The sequence below is a fragment of the Euprymna scolopes genome, unplaced genomic scaffold (assembly GCF_053919585.1).
Source record: "Euprymna scolopes isolate OS-2025 unplaced genomic scaffold, ASM5391958v1 sca18, whole genome shotgun sequence".
NCBI lineage: Eukaryota > Metazoa > Mollusca > Cephalopoda > Sepiida > Sepiolidae > Euprymna > Euprymna scolopes.
Window position 1 is genome coordinate 36,609 of NW_027633191.1, and position 21,643 is coordinate 58,251.

General features: G+C 34.1%; 1 protein-coding gene across 1 annotated transcript in view; it reads left to right on the plus strand.

The window, feature by feature from the left end:
• LOC145273797 (glucose-6-phosphate isomerase-like) overlaps window positions 1-21,643 on the plus strand; it is a 56,991-nt gene that overhangs the window by 14,346 nt on the left and 21,002 nt on the right. Inside the window, exon 5 of the mRNA XM_080127132.1 lies at window positions 10,311-10,377. Coding sequence (XP_079983258.1) covers window positions 10,311-10,377 — 67 coding nt within the window. The remainder of the gene's footprint in view (window positions 1-10,310; window positions 10,378-21,643) is intronic.

Genomic DNA, 21,643 nt, shown 5'->3' on the forward strand with positions numbered 1-21,643 from the left:
GTAGCTAGGGCTAGCACGGGGGTTGGGAACTCAGATTATAATCAGGCTGCGGGTCGGGAGCACAAAACAGGATGTTTAGACTGGGTAAGGAAGTTACTCTGTGGACTTCAGGCTAAATCCTTATTATTAACCTACTAACAGGGGGAGGGGGGGTTCTCGTTGCAGGAAAATGGGAAAAATTATAGGGTGGTTGGTGTGGCTTCCAATATTAGGGTGTTTGAAGTTGCTACCAACATTTAGGATCCTGGCGTTCTGGTCGAAATTTTGTACTATATGCTGCCCACATTTTAAAAAGGTAATTAAAATGTTAGACTCATATTTAATTAAGTAGTCATTATTAATTAAAGGGCCGAGGTAGTGAAGAATATTGGACAAATCGACCACTTCGATAAAATTCATAAATTTGCAGCGTATATTTCGCTGTTAAGTGCGGCCGATGCATTTATACCAAAGAAAGACCTTATGCTTTCTTGTATTGCTGTTTTATTATTATTATTTTTTTTTTTTTCCCGTATGGAATCCATCGGAAAAATTTGTGACATTTGTAAAAGAATGTTGTATTGTGAAAAAAAAAAATTTAAAAAAAAAAAAATAAATAAATGATAATAAGGGAGGAATGTTATGTAACGGATGTCTGGGACCATCCGATACATAACGGTTAAAATAAACCTTTTTAAGAAACTCGAAAGGAGGGCATCGAATATCGATTGTCCACCAGACAAAGTGACAAAAGTAATTACGGCGTAAACAGAAAAATCGGACGACGATTTTTTGTTTACAAAGTAAAATGATTGTGGGGGAGATCGCATATTTTTCTGGAATGGGACATTCCTTTGCAAGAACAAAGAAAGATTGGAATGTCCTGGAAAAAAACAATTATGGTCAAGGCTGGAACATGTTGTAAAGACACATGCAATAAATAAAAACAATAGTCGCCCGACTAAGAAAAAATGGGTTACTGGAGATTGTGGTCAAATGCAAGCAATGCATTTGTAAACAAAGCTAAAACTTGCCTGGGAATTGAAGAATCACTTAACGACAATAAATGAATTAACCAATCAAATGCAAGCCAACGGAGACCGTAATAGTGGAAAAATACGGGAACAAAAAAATCCTGTGAATATAACGATGTGATTTTTGGAGTCAGAGAGCAGAAGTAGGTCTGAGGATCGCCGAAGGACGTGCGATTGTCGAAGTGAAATCACGTTCTCCCCGCTCCGATCGCTCAATGAAAGGAAAGCCAAGCCGCAGAAATTAACTATTTGATAAAATGCATGTAAGGCTTTAGTTAAAAATACATTTTTATACGAAAAGCAATCGTGACTTACATCTTTCCTTTATGTTCTGAGTTACGCCTGATCGTTATGTGCAAGTTCAGATCGTAAACAAGTTACACTAGCGGACGATCAAGGAAATTGACGGCTACTACGTTTTTGTTACAAACCTACTAACTACGACCGTTCCCAACCTGGGTTCCAGCACAACGTAACACAACATCTATGCATAAAGTATCATTGTGAAATATCTATGCATACTGTAACACATGCGACAAAAGGTGGGGATTTAAGCAACAACTAAACATAGGGGTATGATAAGATTTTCGGGAAAGCAAGCTCCCAGTATTTTATCGCACATGTGACACAGACAAAATAAAGGCATGAGACACGGGAACCGAAGACGACAACACACGAGAAGGAATGAAGCAACAACACCAGTAGTGATATTTTTTAATTTAAATTTTATTATACAACAATGAACTAACTATGGTAGGGGAGGAATGATGTAATGAAGTGAAAACAAAAAAAAAAAACAAATTATAAAGACGGGGAGGGGTATTTCATCTACTATTCGAAAATGCCAACGAGGAATATATCAAAACAAAAAGCTGCCTGTGTCGCTGGGGTGGGACTTCTGCACATCTGTCTGGCAACATGGCCAGCGGAGACTGTTTTTGCCAAAAAGGCCTTTTCTCTTTTTTTTCCTTTTCTCTCTTTCTCCCTCTTCTCAGTATCTTTCTCATCCCCTTTCTTTCCTTCATTTTTTGTTGCCTAGCAATCCGCACGGGTTGATGGGTTTCTGGTCAAATGACCCGGTTATCTCGCTAGCTTGCGTATTAAAAGGCTTTTCTCACCTCTCTCTCCTTCTTTCCTATACTCACTGTCTCTCTCTCTCTCTCTTTAGGTTAAGCCTCTCCCTCTTTTTTTCCTATACTCTCTTTTTCTTTCTCTCTTGAAACTATGTTCATTTGCCTCGGTAACAAAAAAAAGGATACATTTTTCGTTGGCCCAAAATTAAATATTTCAATTTTTAATTAATTATGTAATTCAAGTCATGGATTACGTCACAATAGATATCATTGTGAAGTATCTATGCATACTGTAACACATGCAACGAAAAGTGGGGATTTAAGCAACAACTAAACATAGTGCATTCCGTATCATTGTGAAATATCTTTGCATACAGTATAATCTGGAAATAACTAAGCATATAATATACTCAGGAAATATCTATGTATACAGTAACATTGGAAAATATCTATGCATACAGTAAAATTGTGAAATATCTATGCATACCGTATCATTGTGAAATATCTATGCATAAAGTATCATTGTGAAAAATAAATGCAGACTGTATAATCAGGAAATATCTTTGCATACCGTATCACTGTGAAATATTCGGCATACTACTGTATTATTGTGATATATCCAGCATACATATCGTTGTGATATATCTATGCATACCATATCATTGGGAAATATATTGGGAATACAGTATCATTATGAAATATCTATGCATAAAGTATCATTATGAAATATCTATGCATAAAGTATCATTATGAAATATCTATGCATAAAGTATCATTATGAAATATCTATGCATAAAGTATCATTATGAAATATCTATGCATAAAGTATCATTATGAAATATCTATGCATAAAGTATCATTATGAAATATCTATGCATAAAGTATCATTATGAAATATCTATGCATAAAGTATCATTATGAAATATCTATGCATAAAGTATCATTATGAAATATCTATGCATAAAGTATCATTATGAAATATCTATGCATAAAGTATCATTATGAAATATCTATGCATAAAGTATCATTATGAAATATCTATGCATAAAGTATCATTATGAAATATCTATGCATAAAGTATCATTGTGAAATATCTATGCCTACAGTATCATTGTGACATATCTATACATACATTATCATTGTGAAATATCTTTGCATACAGTATAATCTGGAAATATCTATGCATACAGTATAATCTGGAAATATCTATGCATATAGTATACTCTGGAAATATCTATGTATAGAGTAACATTGGAAAATATCTATGCATACAGTAGCATTGTGAAATATCTATGCATACAGTAGCATTGTGAAATATCTATGCATAACGTATTATAGTGCAATATCTATGCACACAGTATCATCGTGAAAAATAAATGCATACTGTATAATCAAGAAATATATATGCATACCGTATCATTGTGATATATCTATGCATACAGTATGATTAGGGAATATCTATGCATACAGTATCATTGTGCAATATCCATGCATAAAGTATCATTGTGCAATATCTATGCTGAAGCAAATTAGCAGTAGCCAAAATGAGAAATAGAGAGTTTACCTCGGATACGTCTGTTTTGGGCTGAGCAAAAGAGAGAGTTCCAAGATGGCGTCCATGGGCTTTTATTAGCTTTTACCCAAGTAATTATCGTTGAATCACGTCTGCTCTCACGCATTTATGCAAATATGTCGTTCCCGTCCGCTATAAAGGCAGGACACTGGAAAGGAGGGGGAGCGTTCTGCAGATTGTGTGTAGGTGATTCTGGCGAGTAGATTGTGCTTGTTACGACCCACGTGTCTTCGAGAAGCGAATTTTTGTTCCGTCTGTTTTTAGTTGTATTTGTTTTTGCTTGTTTTGCCTATTACATTGTTTTTCATATGCATAATGTATCATTGTGCAATATCTATGCATACAGTATCATTGTGCAATATCTATGCATACAGTATCATTGTGCAATATCTATGCATACAGTATCATTGTGCAATATCTATGCATACAGTATCATTGTGCAATATCTATGCATACAGTATCATTGTGCAATATCTATGCATACAGTATCATTGTGAAATATCTATGCATACAGTATCATTGTGCAATATCTATGCATACAGTATCATTGTGCAATATCTATGCATACAGTATCATTGTGCAATATCTATGCATACAGTATCATTGTGCAATATCTATGCATACAGTATCATTGTGCAATGTCTATGCATACAGTATCATTGTGCAATATCTATGCATACAGTATCATTGTGCAATATCTATGCATACAGTATCATTGTGCAATATCTATGCATACAGTATCATTGTGCAATATCTATGCATACAGTATCATTGTGCAATGTCTATGCATACAGTATCATTGTGCAATGTCTATGCATACAGTATCATTGTGCAATGTCTATGCATACAGTATCATTGTGCAATGTCTATGCATACAGTATCATTGTGCAATGTCTATGCATACAGTATCATTGTGCAATGTCTATGCATACAGTATCATTGTGCAATGTCTATGCATACACTATAATTGTGCAATGTCTATGCATACACTATAATTGTGCAATGTCTATGCATACACTATAATTGTGCAATGTCTATGCATACACTATAATTGTGCAATATCTATGCATACACTATAATTGTGCAATATCTATGTGTTATATAGTTCATTATTATTATTGTTGTTTGTTATTATCATTGTTCGTTGTTAAGTCTTATTAAAAGAGAGTCTTAGAGAGAGTTTTATTAAGTGGGATGTTGTGAGAGAGATTGTTTGTGTTATGATGTAATTCATATATATTAAATGTTCATACTTAGATGTGTTGAAGAAGGAAGCTCTTTGAGTGAGGAGACAGTCTTAGTGTTCATATTGTGTATGTAAGATGTGTATGTCAAGACATTTTATAACACAGATATATAGACATATAATAACAATTTTTACTTTACCTTTTGGTAGAATTACAACACAAAGTCGACGTTTATAAAAACACATGATGGGTTTATTTCTTCTCACGACCGGCCGTGGTTTTCTGAGTCAAGAATTCAAAGCTTCAAATTCTAAGTTTCAAAAGTGACCGTCTCGCTTCTAGACGTTCGAATGTCCATGTCTGGACTGTCATCTGTCGTCCTCAGATTCTCTCTGACTCTCCCCAGTTTCTCTCAGTTCTCTCAAGTTTCTACCTATATCTAGAACTTCCCATTTTCCATGATGTCATACGCATGTTAAAACATGTGTCTTCTTTCACGTGTTCTGGACATGCGTGTCCAAAACTTTTTCCTTTGTTTACAAAAGGAATTTTAACCTATATTCCCAGTAACCTATATTTCCAATATGTTAAAAACATGTTCATTAAATTATTCTATAGTTGCATTCCTCAATTGAATTTTCCATAACAGAATTAACAACGCACATTCTTTTCTTGAAACTATTTTATCTCTAAGCTAAACAATGGTTTGTTTTACATTCCATTTTCTAATTCTGTCGCGTAATCTATTTCTAAACCTAATTTACGAGGTTCAAATTTCGTCTATTCTATTTCATTTTCATTTTAACTAAATCTCTCTATTTTTATACTTACATGAAAAGGAGACAGCCCTTATCATGTAATATATGCATACACTATAATTGTGAAATATCTATGCATACAGTATAATTGTGAAATATCTATGCATACAGTATAATTGTGAAATATCTATGCATACAGTATAATTGTGAAATATCACTGTATACAGTATAATTGTGAAATATCTTTGTATACAGTATAATTGTGAAATATCTCTGTATACAGTATAATTGTGAAATATCTCTGTATACAGTATAATTGTGAAATATCTCTGTATACAGTATAATTGTGAAATATCTCTGTATACAGTATAATTGTGAAATATCTCTGTATACAGTATAATTGTGAAATATCTCTGTATACAGTATAATTGTCAAATATCTATGTATACACTATCATTGGGAAATATCTATGTATATATAAACATTGTGAACTATCTAGGCATAGAGTTATCATTGTTAAATATTTATGCATACATATCATTGTTAAATATCTGTGCATACATATCATTGTTAAATATCTGTTCATACAGTATCATTGTGAAATATCTTTGCATACAGTATAATCTGGAAATAACTATGCGTATAGTATACTCAGGAAATATCTATGTAAACAGTAACATAGGAAAATATCTATGCATAGAGTAGCATTGTGAAATATCTATGCATACCGTATCATTGTGATTTATCCAGCATACATATCGTTGTGATATATCTATGCATACAGTATCATTATGAAATATCTATGCATAAAGAATCATTTTGAAATATCTATGCATAAAGAATCATTTTGAAATATCTATGCATAAAGAATCATTTTGAAATATCTATGCATAAAGAATAATTTTGAAATATCTATGCATAAAGTATCATTGGGAAATATCTATGCATAATGTATAATTGTGAAATATCTTTGCATAGAGTATAATCTGGAAATATCTATGCACATAGTATACTCAGGAAATATCTATGTATAGAGTAACATTGGAAAACATCTACGCGTACAGTATCATTGGGAAATATCAATGCAAACAATATCATTGTGAAATATGTATGCATACAGTATCATGGTGAAATATCTATGCATACAGTATAATCGTGTAATATGTATGCATATAGTTTCCCCAGGAAATATCTATGCATCCAGTATCGTTGTGAAATATCTATGCATACAGTATCATTGTGAAATATCTATGCATACAGTATCATTGTGAAATATCTATGCATACAGTATCATTGTGAAATATCTATGCATACAGTATCATTGTGAAATATCTATGCATACAGTATCATTGTGAAATATCTATGCATACAGTATCATTGGGAAATATCTATGCATACAGTATCATTGTGAAATATCTATGCATACAGTATCATTGTGAAATATCTATGCATACAGTATCATTGTGAAATATCTATGCATACAGTATCATTGTGAAATATCTATGCATACAATATCATTGTGAAATATTTATCCATACAGTATAATCGTGTATGTACGCATATAGTTTCCCCAGGAAATATCTATGCATCCAGTATCGTTGTGAAATATCTATGCATCCAGTATCATTGTAAAATATCTATGCATACAGTATCATTGTGAAATATCTATGCATATAGTATCATTGTGAAATATCTATGCATACAGTATCTTTTTGAAATGTCTGTATACAGTATCATTGTTAAATGTCTATGTGTACGGTATCATTGTTAAATGTCTATGTATACGGTATCATTGTTAAATGTCTATGTGTACGGTATCATTGTTAAATGTCTATGTATACGGTATCATTGTTAAATGTCTATGTGTACGGTATCATTGTTAAATGTCTATGTATACGGTATCATTGTTAAATGTCTATGTATACAGTATCATTGTTAAATGTCTATGTATACGGTATCATTGTTAAATGTCTATGTATACGGTATCATTGTTAAATGTCTATGTATACGGTATCATTGTTAAATGTCTATGTATACGGTATCATTGTTAATTGTCTATGTATACGGTATCATTGTTAAATGTCTATGTATACGGTATCATTGTTAAATGTCTATGTATACGGTATCATTGTTAAATGTCTATGTATACGGTATCATTGTTAAATGTCTATGTATACGGTATCATTGTTAAATGTCTATGTATACGGTATCATTGTTAAATGTCTATGTATACGGTATCATTGTTAAATGTCTATGTATACGGTATCATTGTTAAATGTCTATGTATACGGTATCATTATTAAATGTCTATGTATACGGTATCATTGTTAAATGTCAATGTATACGATATCATTGTGATATATCTATGCGTGCAGTATCATTGTGATATATCTATGCGTACAGTATCATTGTGATATATCTATGCGTACAGTATCATTGTGATATATCTATGCGTACAGTATCATTGTGATATATCTTTGCGTACAGTATCATTGTGATATATCTATGCGTACAGTATCATTGTGATATACCTCTGCGTACAGTATCATTGTGATATACCTCTGCGTACAGTATCATTGTGATATACCTCTGCGTACAGTATCATTGTGATATACCTCTGCGTACAGTATCATTGTGATATACCTCTGCGTACAGTCTCATTGTGATATACCTCTGCATACAGTATCATGGTGATATATCTCTGCATACAGTATCATGGTGATATATCTCTGCGTACAGTATCATTGTGATATATCTCTGCGTACAGTATCATTGTGATATATCTCTGCGTACAGTATCATTGTGATATATCTCTGCGTACAGTATCATTGTGATATATCTCTGCGTACAGTATCATTGTTATATATCTATGCATACGGTGATATTGCAAAATACCTGTGCATGCAGTATCATTGTGAAATATCTATGCATACAGTATCATTGTGAAATGTCTATGCATACGGTATCATTGTGAAATGTCTATGCATACGGTATCATTGTGAAATGTCTATGCATACGGTATCATTGTGAAATGTCTATGCATACGGTATCATTGTGAAATGTCTATGTATACGGTATCATTGTGAAATGTCTATGTATACGGTATCATTGTGAAGTGTCTATGTATACGGTATCATTGTGAAGTGTCTATGTATACGGTGTCATTGTGAAGTGTCTATGTATACGGTGTCATTGTGAAGTGTCTATGTATACGGTGTCATTGTGAAGTGTCTATGTATACGGTGTCATTGTGAAGTGTCTATGTATACGGTGTCATTGTGAAGTGTCTATGTATACGGTGTCATTGTGAAGTGTCTATGTATACGGTGTCATTGTTAAATGTCTATGTATACGGTATCATTGTGAAGTGTCTATGTATACGGTATAATTGTGAAATATCTGTGTATACAGTATCATTGTGAAATATCTATGTATGCAGTATCATTGGGGAATATCTAATAATATAGTATCATTGTGCAATATCTATGCATACAATATCATTGGGAAATTTTAATGTATACAATATCATTGTGAAATATCTGTGTATACAATATCGTTGTGAAATATCTGTGTATACAGTATCGTTGTGAAATATCTGTGTATACAATATCGTTGTGAAATATCTGTGTATACAGTATCGTTGTGAAATATCTGTGTATACAGTATCATTGTGAAATATCTGTGTATACAATATCGTTGTGAAATATCTGTGTATACAATATCGTTGTGAAATATCTGTGTATACAATATCGTTGTGAAATATTTCTGTATACATTATTTTTGTGAAACATCCATGACTACATTATCATTAGGAAATATCTATGTATGCATTATGATTTTGAAACATCTATGCATACATTATCATTGTGGAACATCTGTGCATACATTATCATTGTGAAACATCTATGCATACATTATCATTGTGAAACATCTATGCATACATTATCATTGTGAAATATCTAAGCATGCGGTATCATTGTGAAATATCAATGCATTCGGTATCATTTTGAAATATCTATGCTTTCAGTATCATTGTGAAATATCTATGCATACAGTATCATTGTGAAATATCTATGCATACAGTATAATCTTGTAATATCCATGCATACAGTATCATTATGAAATATCTGTGTATACAATATCATTGTGAAATATCTATGCATACAGTATCATTGTGAAATATGTTTGCATACAGTATAATTTTTAAATATGTATGCATACAGTATAATTGGGAAATATGTATGCATACAGTATCAGGAGGGTATGCTTCCGCTTATCCTCTGATCGGGGAAGGGCATTATGTATCCGGATCGACTATCATAGAGGTGGGGCGGAGGCGGGGATCTGCCTACACTATCATCGGCAGACAATGTATAGTATTTAGATAAGATAATATATAATTATGCTCAGGGTTGTTACATATTTTGCTGAATATTTGGAAGTTGCTTCAATTTGACTTATGGATGTTGACAAACTTTGTGTGAGTACTCACTCCTTATAACACAAGTAGTTTTCTTGCTGATTCATACAATTTACTTTAATCTGGTTTTGGTAAAATGAATGCAAAATATGGTTAAATAGAATAGTAAAAGTGTCAAAATTGCAATTGCTTGTTTTTAAGCAAATTGCTGCTAGCTTGAAATTGGTTTAATTCAATAATGTATCATTTTTCTCTAGTTTTCATCTGAAAATTTTGTTTCTTTCAGCTATGTATGAACACAAGATTTTTGTCCAAGGTACAATTTGGGATATTAACAGCTATGATCAGTGGGGGTAAGTATTTTTGTTGAAATTTGCATTTTACTTGAACTCCTGTTTGAAGACATATTTTTGAAGGCCAGTTCTTTGTTTGTTTGTTTTTTTTATATAACATGTTAGTTCTCTATTCATTTTTTAATTGTATGATTTGAATGGTCTTTTGTTTGTTGTTTTATGTTAATTTCAACAGATATTTCACCAAAAATTTTACTAAGAAATTAATATTTCTCATGTAGGCTTCATTATACAAAACAAACTTTTATTTGTTGTTCTTTCTTTTTTCAAGTATGCCTTCTTGTAACAATTTATTTTTTGCCAAATTTAAAAGAAGAAAAGATTTCAGCAATTAAATTAAATTATTAAAGTCACTAAATTATTTGAACTTAAATGTAATAAAATCTATATATCTATAAAAGTGAAAGTGTCTGGCTGTGTGTGTCTATCTGTGTACATTTCCCTACACAATAACTCTGCCAATTTTCAGTTTACAGACTCGAAATTTGATATACAGGGTAGTGAGATTTGGGAAAATCTTTGTAATCCATTTTCGGCCAGAAATTTGGCTATTAAGGGGTCAAAGTTCAACGATTTGACGTTTGAGAACTCTACTAAACTCCTGACAATTTTTGGTCTAAACACTTGAAATTTTAGATATAGGTTCCTTGGACATGGATCTAACTTTATAACTTGATTTGAGTCCAAAACAATAAATGTTAAAGGGTCATAATAGGGGTCAAAGTTTTAAAAAATTTGACCTCTGCGGTCAAATTACTCAGACAATTTCTGGTCTAAACATTTGAAATTTTACATAAAGAGTATTCAGAGATAGGGAAAACTTTTTAATCAGTTTGGGTCGAAAATTTGAGCTACCAATATATAAATGTATGTATGTTTGCATGTCTGCCTAAAACTTTCGACAGAAGCAACAAATTTTCACAAGATTAGTATTGTTTTGAAGCTCGACCCTTCAGACAACAAATATCGAAAAATTGGCTAAAAACATTCATTTCTTCACCCTCAACTGGGCACTTTTCTACAGGGAGGGATCGCTTTTTTCACCAATATTTTCGAAAGTCATCCCCTCTTTTCGATTGTCTAGCCTTAATTAAAACCTATGTCACTTCTGGGTTGGTGGTGGTCGTAACAGCGAAGATGTCACGTTTTTTTCGCGTTCTTTTCCTCCTTTGCGGTACGGGTTCGAGCCTGCCTTCCTACTACCACTTTTTTTTTTTTTTTGCTCAACACATACCTCCAAACATTCGAGCAACGTCGGGCACCTATGCTAGTTATAAACTAATTTTGTGATGCCATGAGAATTTAAGAATTTGAAATCGGAAATTATTTACTTTTTAAATGTTTCCAAATTTCATTCATATTTCAAATGGTCATAAAGTAATTCAGTGTTTTTATTATTAACAAAAGATTAAAAAGCCTTGTTTACAAAGAAACCTAAATGTATTATGATGAATTAAATTTCATTTTTTTTATTTAAATATTTTTATAAATTTCTCTATTACATTATTAATTTCAATAAAAATATTTGATTAGTAGTGAACAAAAAATAATGTATAATGTTTTTATTGTTGACACCAAAAATACATACATGAGAAGTATTATTATAGAGATGATGTGACTACTCATGACTTAAGAAAGACCCTCAATAGAGCTGTGACTGCCACAAAGGCAGCCCACATTTAATTGACCTTGTGTAAAACTGTAGAAAGAAAACATGATAAAATTGAGGAACTTTGCATTTAAATATTTGATTAATATTCATCATACAATCTTTCTTTTTAATTAAATATTTAATATACTTAATAAGAAAATGCAGTAAAATTGGAATCTATTTGCCAAACCAATTTTAATATTTCCATTGTTTCATAGGCAAGTACACAATCACCAACATACAGCATTTTTTCATATAGGAAACGAAAGTCCTATCATCTACCTTGCCATGCTGTTTAAAATTGTGTTTTTATCACAATTTATATGCCTGAAAGAAAAAAAATAAATAGAGCACTTCCAACTCTTATAAGAGAAATCGATGATACAATTAAATAACTTTCAGAATTTATCAAATGACATTGTAAATGTTAGGCACAAAAAGGTTTATGTCATAGTGAAACTAGCATCAGCAGGTTTTCATTGCTTCTAATCAACTTGTTTTTAGTAAACACATTTAGTGACAGATTTAAGTAGGAGTATGTCAGGGTTATCTACTAAGTTTGTTTGTTGACTTTCATTTGTGTCTTAGTTGTCCAATAAGTTGTCCAATGGATTTTGAGAAAAAAAATGCTGTATGCTGGTGATTTTGTACTTGAAACAATGGAAATTCTACTCATGCTAGACTTCTAAGGTTCCTATCAGATGTTCATTTTTAAAATTTTGAATCTTTTCAGTTGACTTATACTTTAATAGCATTTGTATTTCCCTTTTGCTTAGAATAAAAAAAAGAACAGATCTGCAGGTTTTTCCAAAAAAAAAGCATTGATTTTACTGATAATTCAGTTCAAGTGTCAATTTGTAAACATTCTCATCACTTCTCACATGTTGAGTAATGTACTGATATTCATTTGTATGAATGGACGAAATGAAATTATTTGTTGCATGCAATGGTTAACATTAACTTTAGTGGAATCCTAAAAATGCTGCTCAGCATTTTTTAAAAACACCTTAAAGCATTATATTTAATGTTTTTTTGTGTAATGTAATGTTCATCCACTGCTTGTTAAAATGGCTATGATTATACAATTGTTCTGTGCGTTTGGAGATGGCTTGTTAGACCGATTTGAGTTCTGAAGTATCTTACGCGTGTGGAATATCTGTGGGATGATTCTGTAGCAGAGGTACTGCCGGCTCTGTATTTTCTGATTCTATGTTTTGTCTTGGGTTATTCAATGCATGCAGATACAGCATTTGTAGTCCCTTTGTGGCTTGCCATACACCAGAAACATCTGTCCTGGGTTAGTTTTTCCCATGAGTTAGAATAATAACCAAACTGTTTGAGGGAGACCTTCAGGCTGTTCTTGAATCTGACATATCAACATATACGACCTGCCCAACAAATCTGGCAGTTTTAACATAGTGTGTACTGACCAGGGTTGCGGTGTTGGAGTCGGAAGGAGTCAAAGGTTTTAGCTGGAGTCGGAGTCAAATTTCTAAAAGTACAAGGAGTCGGAGTCAGAATTTTTTTTTTTATCCGACTCCGACTCCAATGAATTTATTTTTTTACATGGTTTTCCTGTTCGGTTTTACCAGTGTTTTTTTTTTTTTTTATTATTACATTTTCTAACCAAACAAGGCACATTGCCACTTTGTTGTAGGGGGCTACTATCAGGGATCTAAGTTTTCAAGGGTATTTTCATCGAGGGGGGTACAAGAGCTTGTAGTTCGTCAGAGCATCCACCATTAAAATACTTGTAAAACAAGCAGAGGTTTACAACATTTCATCGATGTGACAGGGGCTGAAGCTTAAATAACAGTTAAGGGCCTATCAGGTTGGCGACTCTCTTTAGAACACTGTCCAGGAGTGAGAGACTAGTAACAGATGCACCAGCCCAAATGTGACAGCAGTACTCGATACATGGGCGAATGGTAACTTTGTAGAGGTACAGGATACTTTCAGGCGTAAGTAACTTTCTAGCACGGTAGAAAGAGCCCACCTTCATCGCAGCAGCTTTGGCAATTATCTCAATGTATTTATTCCAACTCATGTTCCCTGTGAATGTTAAGCCGAGGAGTTTGAACGAAGTACTTTCAGGTAATGTATTATTAGCCATAGCTATTCGTGGTTGGTAAGGTTTCATGTAATTATTAAAGGAAACAAACTTTGTCTTGGCAGCTTTGAACGTTATCATCTACGTGCCTGCTATAGAGCGTGGTGTCATCAGCAAAGATATCCATGTCAGAGACAATTTTATCAGATAAGGATCGAGCCCTGAGGTACACCTACATTTATATCATATTGTTTGGACCTACGCCTATGGAGAAAAACCTGGATTCTTCTCTCATTTGAAAAGGATTTAATTATGTTAAGCATTCGTCCAGTAATACCATAGATTTTATTTTCCTGAGAAGACCATCATGCCATACCCTGTCAAAAGCCTTAGATATATATATATAGGACTACTGCCCTCCCCTGCCTTATCCAGTGCTTGGTATATACGTTCAGAGATTAGTTAGAATATCTGCAGTAGAACAGGCTTGCCTAAATCCATATTGATGGTCAAACAGAAGTTTAGCAGCTGTAAGGTAGTGGACTTGATTAATTAGACTAAAATATTTTGGTGAAAAGCGGGAGGAGGTTAATTGGGCAATAATTTAATGGGTCAGTTCGTTCGCCAGAGATTTTGTAAACTGGTACCACAGAAGCAGTATTCCAGCTGTCAGGAAAGCAAGATTCATTATACATTTGTTAAAGAGTTTAGAGAGAACTGGAGCAACCTCAGCGGAGCCTTTTTTAATAGCACAGCCGGGATGAGATCAGGTCCACATGCTTTTGAGGTGTTTAGGTTTTTTATGATATCATGTACTTAAGAAGGCATGATTTTCAAATCATCTAGTGTGGTTTCTGTCCACAGGGAGGGAATGGTTTGCTGAGTTCAAGGTAGAGTTTGAGGAAAAATAACAGGCAAACATGTTAGCTTTTTCAGTTGCTGTGCAGAAAACCTCATGATTGTTTGATAATGGGGATATTGTCGATTGCCCATTATTTATTACACCATTGTAGATTTTCCAGAAATCATGACTTCCTACTTTCTGCGTTTCAATGTGTTTCCTGGTGGTTTTGATATATTCAATCTTAGTTGTTGCTACTTCTTTCTTACAATTTTTTTTCTTCTTTTTTTTTTTTTTTTTTTTTTTTTACATTTTCACCCCAAACAAAGCATGTTGCCACTTTGATGTAGACTGCTACTATCAGGGACATAAGTTACAGGGGTACTATGTAGGGAGTTGGGTAGCAAGATGTCGGTTCACGTTACACTTGAACTTCTGCATTTCAGTACAGTTGGGGAAGCAGGGACCCAGAAGGGAATTCCAAAGTCTAGCGGTTCTGGGGAAGAAACTACTGGAGTAGAAGGCTATCTTACATCTAGAGATTTCTACTGTCAGAAACATGATTGATTATAGTACAGTCCTGGGTTGATTGAGAGCAATAAAGAAAATACAGGTAGCTAACGCTAAGTTGTAAATTTAGTTTAAAGCACATGGAGGTTTGGTCACCTGATTTTAGTTTAGATTCCCTAGACAGGAGAGGGTGTTACAAATATAGATTCCAAGTCCATTCCTGTTAAAGTCCTTATGACAAAGTGAAAGATAACCAGATATGTTAAAGATGATGGAGGGGTGCAAGTCTTAGTGCTAAGATATCCAGGGAGTTTGCTAGGAGAAATGGTTCTTAATCATCTAAATTAGTTAGTCTTTGGATATGTGTAAATGCAAGCCTCAAGGGAGGAGGCGTGTGTCTGGTTTAAACGTTTTTTTTTTTGTTTTTTTCTTGGATTGAGCTGTCATTTCATTCTAGTTCGTAGTTTCAGATCTAGATTGAGTTGCTAGGCAAAACGGATATGCATAGCCACCATCATGCAACACGAGTAGACCATTAGCCGGCTCCTCATCCACAGGAATGTGGCCTCGGGAATGTCCACCAGAGATGAATGCAGGGTACCTTTCTATGTGCGACATGGCACTATAAATATCCCAATATTACACAACTGATGATAGAACAGCCGCTCTAAGTGCTATCAAAGAGTTAGGGCACCTGTACTGTCAGTTGGAAACAGCAACCAACAACTGTCAAACAGGTACCCTCAAACCTGTCCGACAGGAGTGGCCCAGTCCAATCACGTTAGCATATATGGTAAATAAGCACCCCCAAGATGCCCAGGAATAGGGGAAGGGAATAAGGCAAATGTGGGGGACAGCATTCATTGCTCTAGTCAGGAAACAAGGCTAAGCACTTGGCAGCTCTAATGAGTCCTTGTGGCCGCATGTCTGCTCCTGGCTAATAGGCAAAGAAGGAGTATGGAGTATAGATAGGCAGATTGATCAAGTTACCAGCTCTAGGAAGGTTGTCGTCCAGGAATGAGGAGGCCTTCCTCCTCTGTTTGATGCCAAGACGTATGAGATCAATGGCACAGGTTTACAAATCGGGAGTTTTCCTAGATGGATGACCTAACCAGATCTTATGGTCCATTATCACTGAGAGGGTTTTCCCTGCACCTGGTTCCAAAGCCAGGTATTTCTATGCTCCCGCATGGATAGTTAGGATTGATAGTTATTATCAAAGAATTAGTATCTGCTTTGAAGTTACACTTCTCAGAATAGGATTAAGATTGGTTACATTTTTAAAGAAGGTATGTATGAGTGTGGGGTGTAGATTAAAGGTGAATATCTACTATGGTTAAGAAAAGATCAAATATGGTTTATGGATTAATGACTAATTGGAAAATTATAGTATAAGGGTTAGGGTGTCAACACAGGAGATTTATTGGTCTGTACTGAGAGGAAGATAACCGATCACCTGAATTCTTAAATACAGGGTACACTGGTGAGGTTTTCCAGGGTGTTGGGAAACAATTCTCTTTAAGACAATGTTTAAACAGCTTTTTAAGTATGGGAACTAGTTCTGGTTGAAGCGTTTTCAGCACTATAATTGAAATGCCACCAGGGTCAGTTGCTTTACTGGAATCAAGGTTTTTGATTAGCATGGCAACATCACACACAGATATTTGTATATCACATAGTGTGTTTTCTGATAAAAGAGGAAATACGAGGGGTTGTCGGCCTTAGTCGCATAGGGTATAATTAGTTGCAAAATTCTTGTCAAAGAGTTTGATTTTGTCTGATGCTGATGAGATTAACTTAACTTTGATGATGGTTGGGATAGAGCACATGATTCTGTTCAGGGTCCTGTTTGCTATTTGCCAAAACTGGTGGCAATCAAGCTGCTGCTTAGCTAGCTACTTTGGACTTAATGGACTGAGCATATAACTCTCTCGCATTCTTTATTACTCTTTTACAGTCATTGCTAGCAGTCCTAGAATTGGCTTTAGTCTCAGTACAGCTCCATGTTTTTCCTTTGATCCTCTTTTCATAAAGGCAATAATATCTTTTTAAAAATTTCTCTCTATATGTGTCTTTACTCCCCTCTTCTGAAGAGAAGTGTTTGGCTTTGAAATATCATGGCCTAAAGAGGTTTTCCTATATCGAAATATTGTAGTCCCTTTTAAACTGAAATTTAGTTTGTGTTTTTAGATGTACTTATAGTGTATTTTAAACCACATTTCCAAACTCCTATTCTTATCTGAATTCATTTTAACTGGCGAGTCTATTCCCCATATTATACAATAAAATATAATGAAATTTTGTAAGATGGCTTTGCATTTAAAAAAAAGCTTTAAATCTATTTAAAATTTTAACCATTCCTTAATCTGCCTTTAAAATAGATATTGCTAAAAAATTTATTTATTTTATTGTATTATTTTATTTCCATTTCTATTTTCTGTACTATCTACCCACTTTAAACTATTTTCCCAGATTTTTCTCGCATGTCATTTGTTTGTAATATATTAGTAATAGTTAGTAATATATATGTACTAGCAAAAGTACCCATCGTTGACTGGGTTCAAAAACAGCCTACAGAAAATGGACTCTGATTTATGAAAGTACTAGCAGGGCTACCCGGCGTTGCTCGGGACCGTATAAACAATGAAAAGACAAAAGCAGATATTGAACATATGTTTTATTCTTAGGGGAGAGGAATCTTTCATCTCAAGTTTTAGCGTTACAAACAAACATTTGTCTTTTATATATATAGATAATGATAGGTTTTTTTGGGGGCCCCCCTTGAAGAAAACTGATCAGTTGACCCACTTCTAGTGGTCCGTTTGACGTGAAATTTCGATATTTGTCATCCGGATGATGGGGCTTCAATATGATACCAAATTTGTCAAGTTTGGTTTCGTCTTTCAAAAGTTTTAGCGTTACAAACAAACATACATACATACACACAGACGTTTGGCTTTTATATATATAGATGATAGGTTACGAAAAGGAAGGGTTGTAAAGAGATAGCTCCGAATTTGGGGGTATTAAAACCAAAGCAAAATATGATGAAAGTAAAAATAAAATAGATAAACTCCATAATTTATTATACCATACCTGTTCACGCGGAAACAATTATCACAATATTCTGTGGATCTATATTAAAAAACCTTGTTAAACTTTGTGACATATTTCCATTCTATGGAGGTCAGGTGCGAACGAACACCCATTAATTTTATTATACCATAAATCTTCAAACTGAAACATAATTATCAAAGTATACTTACACATATAGATATGAAAAGTCTTTATTAAATTTATACCTATTTCCATTCTATGGAGGCCAGGTGCGAACGCAGACCCCACAATTTTATTATACTATCCTTATTTAAGTTAAAACATACTAATCAAAGTATTATTATGTACATCTATATTGAAAACACTTGTAAACGTTTTTTTGTTTAATTTTTAAATTTTTTATTTCCATACTTTGTGGACCAGGTGCATACGCAGATCCCACAATTTTAATGAATCATCATTATGCCAGATCAAACATACCCATTCCTGTGTCTCAATAAATCTTCTATCATTATATTTGATCAGTTTTCTATAATAGTCAACCATATAGGAGCCTATTTGTGACCAGACACACATACAGACATTCAGCTTTGTATTGTAGATATACACAACAGAAAAATTGGAGATACACATCTCTTTTCTAGCATTCATCACCTTTGATAAATGAGTTTGTATGTTTTAAATTATTAATATAGAAATCGGAAATTATATTGTTTCAATTAAATAAAAGAATGATCTTAGGGTGTGATTTGGAAGATCATTGATGTAGATCAGTAAGAGAGTTGGGCCAAAGATGTATTAAAATCAAAGCACACATTTGGCTCTTAAGGCAGATTCTCCACCCACCCTCTTACTGCTCTAAAATAAATGCTAATCTTTGCACCCCAATTCATTCCACGTGGAGACACTGGTCTTTTAGCTCGACCAACATGGGTCACTCAAAGAACACCAAGTTAAGTGCATCTATATATCTGTGTTGTGTGGAATCTCTTTATGTAGATCTAGTCCCAGCATTTCTTTTGTTTTCTTTGCTTTATATTCTCTTACATATTCAAATAATTATTAATATCCTATTCATTCTTTTAAAACCAATTAGTTGCTAGAGCAGATTGGTTTTCTCACAGTATTTGAAAGATAAAATTTCTTATAAATGTTAGAGGAGAATCTATCTCCAATCTTGCGCTTATTTGTGAAGAATAGAGAAAAACTTTAAAGTAAGATACTCAATATCTTCATCCATGTGGGGGCTGGTGTAGAAACCAGGCGCATGGTTAAACCTCTCAGTGTGATGAACCTGTAGATCTTGTCAAATCATCCATCTAAGAGAAAGAAAATTCTGATAACAAAACTGAGAGAGGGAGGCCTCCTCAGTCATGGTTGACAACCTTCCTGAAGCTGGTGACTCGAACAAATTCCCGGCTTGCAAATGTAACTTGCTTAAGAAGTAGATAGGCTCTTCCTATTGCCGGCTTTCACATTCACAACGTCCTCCTTGATAATATTGTGTCCAAGATGGGTATATTTGCTGATGATACAATGCTCTATAACATGCATTAGGGAAGAAAAGATGTAAATAAATCTAAGACAATGGCAGAATCATTAGAAAATGGCCTCCAAACCATAGTTGAATGGGGAAGCAAATGGATGGTAACATTTAATGCTAGTAAAACTAAGCTCCTCTCCTTTAACAATTACAAGACCCCTCTTGAACAGCCTATATCGATGAAAAATAACACCCTACCTGAGAATTCTACCTTCAAACTCCTTTTTTGAGACTATTTCACCATATTTTACTTTGTGGGCAATATGAACTGGAACAAATACCTAGAGGGCATTGCAAAGACTGCTGCAAAGATGGTGGGTTCTCTCTATCAAGCTAGAAGACTACTCACACCTGAGAGTATCCCATATCTCTACAAGGCCACCATTCGCTCATGCATGGAGTATTGTAGCCACATCTAGGCTGGTGTATCTTGGATAGATTACAAAAAAGAGTTGTCAATCTAATCTGTCCCATTTTATCAACTAAGCTCCAGCTCTTGTCTTATCGTCACAATGTTACATCTCTGTGAATGTTTTAATGGAATGTGTTCTGGTGAACTCATTGCACTTGTACCCCATACATATCCCCGACAAATTCGTTTAGCAATAAGATCTCACCCCTTCACTGTTGAGATCCCTAAATGCCAAAAAGCTTTCTATTCTCTTCCCTTGAACAACTAGACTTTGGAATCCCCTTCCTGCTACCTGCTTTCCTGGTCATACTGATATGCAGAAGTTTAAGTGTAACATAAACCGGAATCTTGCTAATCTTTCCTAGACATGGTCCCAAAAAGTAGCCTTTTTCACGCAAGTGGTGATATGCCTTGTTATGAGTTAATGTTAAATAAATAAATAAATAGAGCTGGTAGAGTTAGCATTAAATAAATAGAGCTGGTAGAGTGTATATGTGAGTATATTTATCATATAAGTGAATGTTAAACATAAAAAATGATATACACGAAAAGTAATTATAAAATGCATGCTAAATAGGCATGGGAGGCTGGTATATGGATCTGCAGAATAGATTTTCACATAGAGGTCAAGGAGTTGGAGTCTAAGATATCAAAGTAGTCAGAGTCTAGGAATTCAAGGAGTTGGAGTCAGATGGTGAAAGTCCGATTTTCCCGACTGGTACTGACGGGAGGTTGGATACCTATGTCTGGTATCTTGTTTTGTCATTTGATTTTCAAGAGTCTATGAGGCAGGTCATGTGAAAATGGTTCAGTTTCTTGGCATGTCTGGCATATATGGTCCAGATTTCACAAGCATACATGAGGATGAGCAGAATCACAGCTCTGTATACTTGAAGTCTGGTCTGCAGCCAAATTTCTCTATGCTCTCACACAATGGATCAGAGATGTCCAAATCAGTGCTAGCTTTCACTATGCTGCAGTCAACTTCATCATCTATGTTTACTGTCCTTGGCAGGATACTGACCAAATAAATGAACTTGTCCATAGCTTCTAAGTTGGCTCAGAAAAACGATCAACAATATATTGCATGTTTGGCACAAAAGAGATCTCATGTGATGGTAGTTTACCCATCATTCATCATTACCCATCGTTCATCATTCCCAACATTCATCATTATCCATCATTCATCATTTTCAGCACTC